This window comes from Lathyrus oleraceus, chromosome 5, assembly GCF_024323335.1.
Source record: "Lathyrus oleraceus cultivar Zhongwan6 chromosome 5, CAAS_Psat_ZW6_1.0, whole genome shotgun sequence".
Classification (NCBI taxonomy): domain Eukaryota; kingdom Viridiplantae; phylum Streptophyta; class Magnoliopsida; order Fabales; family Fabaceae; genus Lathyrus; species Lathyrus oleraceus.
Window position 1 is genome coordinate 254,368,070 of NC_066583.1, and position 6,354 is coordinate 254,374,423.

Consider the following 6,354-nt stretch of genomic DNA (forward strand, 5'->3'; position numbering starts at 1 on the left):
TAAAGATTATTTATCAAGACGAAAAATATATTTAACAATATTTATAAAAAACTCAAGAACATTTAAGTATTTTTATATCGTGTAATCATCAATATCTCCTATTATACATCACATATATCTCCTATTATACATCACATCCATAATATGTCTTGCTTGATTATTGTTTTGAACCAACAAAATATATTATAAATTTGATGCAAGAACAAGAACTAGTGAAAACAATTCAAGAAAAATTCAATTAATTTAAAGAAAATGCAATTTGTACAACAAATACACAAACATTTAATTCGAACTCGGACCCCTAAATTTTTTGTATAACAAGAATCAAAAACTTATTAAATCCTAAACTTAAAAAAAAAAATCTATAGAACCATTATACACAAGTGTAAGAAAGGGTTAAAGAGATTTGCAATAGTTTTTTTTTATAAGCAAGGAGAATCATGGCATTGATAAGTGAGTGATGGTTCCTTTATTTGCCTCATTTAGCCATGCTTCTGTCATACTCATACCACCATGAGTAGAGTAGCCTGCAGTCTATATACCTATACTATACCCCACTAACAAACATATCATAAACTATGTGGATCATGGCTTCGAGCTTTTGATGGTACTAGTACTATTTCTTCGGTTGCACTTAAAGCTGCAGCAACGTTTGCAATTTGCATGCAGTTTATGCTCTCACTTCACAATCACTCCACCCAGCATGTGCTCCCCATTTCATCCCCTTCTCCCTCCCCAAAGCGTGCAGTAACAATCACAATCATAATCACCACCATTCCATCACATCACAGAAACCCATCATATTTTTTTCTCTACTCTAACGTTATCCCATTATGCCTTGCCTCTATTGGGTAACCTCTCTTTTAACAACATTCTACTACCTTCATTAAAGATTCCCTCCTTGTCCATACTTTTGTCACCTGAATCCAAGATTCTCTTCTTTTAAATTATTAAATTCAAACTATCAGCATATTCAATTTCACACAAATGCAAAAGAAATTTTAAAATAATACTACTAGTAATATTTTAAAGTCACATGCCATATCATTGAGTCACGCCTACTCTAAGATTCAAAGTTCAAACCACTCTAGAACACGACACAAGGTAAAATCATAAATAGAATTCCAAAACTATAACAAAAAAGAAACAACAACCAAAACATGGTTGGTTACACATGATAATATCAAATCGTTGTGTTCTTGTACACACTGAAAAAAAAAACAGAAGAAAGTGTTTCCTTCTTCAACTGGCAATGGTCCAAGTCATATCATTTTCGAAAATCCAATGGCAAACCTCAATTTTTCCAGGTTCCGACCCCAAAGCTATGAAAGCACCATGCTGTGGGCCCCATGATGACGTGTCCAGATGACAGATGGCAACCCCATGATTAATCTTTGACTTAGTTTCCACGTCAAGAATTTCAGCTTCATAAACTCTAACTTGGGGGACAGAGTGACAATAATACAATAAGTAAGGATACAGAGTTTGATGACATGAAACTGATTTAGTCACTTTTCCACCGTTGATTCCGTAGACTTTTCCAATCATCACACTATTTTTTGACCCATTTACACTCTCAGTTGTTTTCACAACCACATTGGGACCCAATACAGAAACTGCAAAATCAATCATAGCCTCGGCGGATCCAACGCACCGTTTTGTCTCGCCCATGCTCGGTCCCCTTTCGCACTCTCCAAGCGCGTTTTTAATCACGTGCTCTGTTGCCGAACCATCCCGCGCGTGGAAAGCTTCCTTTATATCCTCCAACATCGAGGATGAAAAAGGTAATTTCGAAGAAATAGACAGGGGTAAAAACGACCTTTCAGGCATTTTATCCCTAATGTCTGGCATGACCATCACATTTCCTTCTTTCAACATTGACTCTCTGAAAAACTTACCCGGCTCGACGAATTTATTCACGATTTTGCCACTGAACGTGCTGAAATTGTTATAGCTAGAAAACGACACGCCGTTTTTGTTGTAGCCTTTGAACGCGCGTCCCAATCCGTAAGTTTTGAATCCAAACGCGGTTTTACCTGACGAACCTTTTCCATATTCAGTGAAGGTGTCGTTTCCTTCGTTAAACGATTGCCCATAGTTCGTGAATGTGGCAGCGCCGGATTTTGATTTTGAACCGTAGCTTTGAAATGAATCATCGCCGACGTTGGCGCGATTCCGGTAACTGACGAAAGTATCGGAGCCTGAAACGGAACCGGCGCCGTAGGTTTTGAAAGTGCTCCGGGGATTATTACCGTTGAAACTGTACGATGTGAAAGAATCATTGGCGGCTCCGGTTCCTAATTCACCGTAGCCAGTGAAAGATGATTGAAGAATGTTGGAGCTAACAGCGTAATTGATGAAATCGCTGTTGCCGCTGCGAACGCGTTTTCCGTAGCTGTTGAATGATTCTGATCCGGAGTTTGTTTCATTGCCGTAGCTTGCGAAAGAGAGTTTGTGGTTTGTAGCAGAAGAATCGTAGGTAGTGAAACCTAGGTTAGGGTCATTGACGAGTTTATCGTAGCTTTTGAACTCGCCGGTGCCGGAAGATGAACCGGAACCGTAGCTGGTGAAGTTTGTGTTAGCTACATTGCCGTTTTCCGCGTAGCTGTTGAATTGTCCGCTATGGCGAGTCGAGGTTGTGCTGTATTTCTTGAACGAGTCGTTATTTGTGTTTAACCCGTTTGAATAGTTTTTGAACGAGTCGACTCCACCGAGTCGAGACGATCCGTAAGTTGCGAATTTTTTGTTTGAGTAGACTGCGAAGTTGGCATCGGGTTTGTTAGTTTTTTTGGATTGGTAATATTCGCTTGGGTGATCGAAGGAGCAGAGTAAGTATGGTGTGGAGCAGAGGGAATTATGGAAATTTGCAGAGAAGGGCTTTTGTTTAAGGAGATTTACTAGGTTAGCATAATGTTGTGGTGTGAGAGGGGAAGCTTTAGAGAGAAAGAAATTAGGGATTGGATTTGGAAGTTTGTTAGAGATTTTTGTGTTCCAGTAACGAATGAGTGAGGCTTTGGGAGTGAAAGGGTTTGTCTTTTGTTTGAAAGAATATTCTTGTGTTTGAGTGATTCCTTTGTTGCCAATGGTGGCTATAGAACCCTGCATTCATACAATAACAAAGTTAGCAAAGGAAAAGTAAAAATATTAGTGAAGTAAATATATGTGATTATTATGCATTTTTGTGGTGGTTCTTACATGGAAAAAAGAGAGTGAGAAGAACAAGAAGATGAACTGAATTTTCATCTTTGTGATGGTGAGATAGTGGGTGTGAGAGTGATATATAAGAAAAAGCACATATATAGGACATTTGGGGGACAATAAATCTATGGTCTCCCAGACATATAGGTTACTTTTTTCTGCAAAAGCATTGCATTTGCATCCATGAGTAGGAAACTAAAGTAAGAAGGTTCCTTTTCTTTATGTTTTTCTCTTTGTTCTTTTAACTTTTTGTGTATTGTATTGCAAGTATGGGTATGTTTGGTGTGATACTGATACACTTTAAAAATAATCAACATGGTGCTTGTTAGAGAGTGAAATATGGCACAGGAACGTTGCCTCGGTTTTGTTGAGAAAAAATGAGGTGGTGCTAGCTAGTTGGACATTAATTAGTGGTCAATAAATGCTTCTAACTAAACCTCATCGAGTTTATAAGTAAGAATAATCAAATGGATGCGCTGAAAACGGAATCAGATTAACATTGTTCAATGGATTTGATAATGTAAAATTTAATTTAATTAAGCCAATCCAATTGTTAAATGGATAGATGCTTCCCTTTTGTCTTTAGCCAAACATTAATCTAGAAGTGGGCCCTCTAACTTTTACTCAATTGGTCTTACTAATTGTGTTTTGGAAAGATTCTTCCCTTTTAGATTTGTGTATTTTATTTTCAAATCAAGAGTCTAACACGAAACTCACTTACGTTAAGTATAGTGCGTGTAAAAATAATACTATTGTGCGTTCAAACATGTGTATGAGATATATTCTATCTCTGCCGTTTTTTTTATCATTTTAATTGCACTTGATAAACAAAAGAATTAGTATTAAACATAATGCCAATTGGAACTAAAAATTAAAATTATTTAAAATTGTTTCTGTTACCAGAGATATTATTGAGATTGGATTGATATATATCTCTTTTTAGACGATTTGTATCAATGTTCAAAAATTGTGCAAGCAAACTATTAATTACAAGTTCTAAGAATAAAACAATATAATTATAAACTTGTATGGGAGTCTTACTGCATTGTAGGATCATTCAAGTCCAAAATATTGGATAGATAAGTGATAGATGCATATAATGTCTTAAAATTTTTGATGAATATGTGATTTTAAAGTATCTTGAATCCTAAATATTTAGTTCATTGACACTCTTAACGCTTTATAGACTCTCTAACAAATGATATCAAAGTTTATGTTTGGCTTTGTTGAAAGGAGTGAGATCTTGGCGTGAATCACGTTAGTGATGTGGGTGACTTGCACTTGTGAAAAGAATTGTTGAAATTCAAGTGTAAGTGATTAAGTCTCACATATACTAAAAATAGATACAATGTTTGATAAGAAAAAGAAATATGCGCTGAAAATGTAAAATATTTTTACATTGTAAATCAATGAGACTCATGTATCCCGGCACATCACACTTTTATTTTTAAAATATTGTTATGATTTGATAATATAAAATATTTTGATTGGACGTCAGTATAATATTTTTTTACACTGACAGTACATTACATTTAACCTCATGTTAGATATATTATTTTTGTCCTTGAGAGTGAATTTGATTTAGGATTTTTGGAGAAAAAGAAAGAGAATATTTTTAACGAAAAGTGTTTGATCCAATATTTTAGGAGGAGATAGGAGGGAAGAGGAGATGATAAGATTCACTCCTATAATGATTTTACGTTCCCCAAATCGGAGTTTTCAGAGGGAATGGAAAAATACTAAAATATAATTTATTATATTGATGAAATTAACCTCAATTTTTTCTATAAAAAATATAATTTGTCCTTAAAAATAATAAAGTTTAGGTTTTCTATCAAATTTCTCTTTGTTTTTTTAATGTTTGAGTTTTTTTTTTCAATTAAAAATTCGTTTGTCGCTTAAGTCAATCTCATATGTTATTACAACTATGGTTGTTTCCATTTTTTTCTTCAAATCAACATTTTTTTACTTATATCTTTTACATAAACTTTATTATTTTCATTATAATGACAATTTTTTTCATGAGTTTTATTTTGTTCTTTTTATTATAGTTTTCTTTATAATGATTTTTTTTGGTGTAAATTTTATTGTATTCAATTATCTTTTAAAATTGTATATTATTATCATTATGTTTTTACAAAATATTTTATGATGTTCTTTGATTGAATACTTATATTTAGTTAATGAATTTGTGTGTGAATTATGAATGGTAAATATCATTATATTTAGTGAATGAATTTGTATTCAAATTATGAATGATAAATTTTATATTCTTTTGATAAAATTACAAGGATAAAAAAGTAAATCACTTTTAAAATACCTCTCATCTCCGGGTGAATCAAACATGTTTGTAATTAAAATTTCTCCCTTTTCACATTTTGAATCAAACATATAAGTAAATCAAAATTTGCCCCTCCCTCCTCCTCCTTTTGATAAAAATCTATATTCTCTTTTCCCCTCTGTTGAACCAAACAAATCCTAAATATAAGACCCTCTATAGTAAATCATGGGAATTAAGAATGTTGGCTGAAATATTATTTATGTTGACTATTTGTATAATTTTATAAGTTTATCCTTAAGAGAGAGAATTATTTAATGTTTGTATAAGCAGAAAAATATGTAATATAATTAGGTGTATATGTATGAAAATAATAATTAATGCACTTTGAGATGTGAAGGTATTGGGTACTAAATTTTTTAAAGGTCTTTGGTGGATTTGCGGTGTCAAAGTTTCTTTGATTTTGAACGTTTGTCGCATTGACACTCTTAGCGTTCCCCGGACTCCCCAATAGTACACATTCAAATATGGTACTAAAACCACTATGTACAATCTAGTTTTCCAGTTAAAGTACTTTGTTCTTGCAGACATCATACTTAATGAAGTATGCACATATCTGATCTTTTTTGGACTGGGTCAACGAAGTGGATTGGGCAACCATCTTACTGGCCCAAATTTGACAAGGTCGAGATAATCGAATATGAGATATGCAAATATTGCATTTATGGATGATTATCCAACATTATGGTTAATGATTTCACATTAAAGTTTGATTTTTCATTAAGAGGTCACTCCAAATCTGGGACAACCACCTTAATGGACTTTATTGAGATTTAATGGCTATTTGGTTTCAAATGACTATATAAGAAGATGAGTTG

General features: G+C 33.6%; 1 protein-coding gene across 1 annotated transcript; it reads right to left on the reverse strand.

Moving 5' to 3' along the window:
* Window positions 1–1,022: 1,022 nt before the first annotated feature.
* LOC127083614 (polygalacturonase 1 beta-like protein 3) lies at window positions 1,023–3,503 on the reverse strand. Its single transcript, XM_051023927.1, has 2 exons — window positions 3,196–3,503; window positions 1,023–3,099 (listed from the first exon to the last, which is right to left on the reverse strand). The coding sequence occupies exons 1-2, from the start codon at window positions 3,241–3,243 to the stop codon at window positions 1,243–1,245; spliced, it is 1,905 nt and encodes a 634-aa protein (XP_050879884.1). The 5' UTR covers window positions 3,244–3,503; the 3' UTR covers window positions 1,023–1,242.
* Window positions 3,504–6,354: the final 2,851 nt, after the last annotated feature.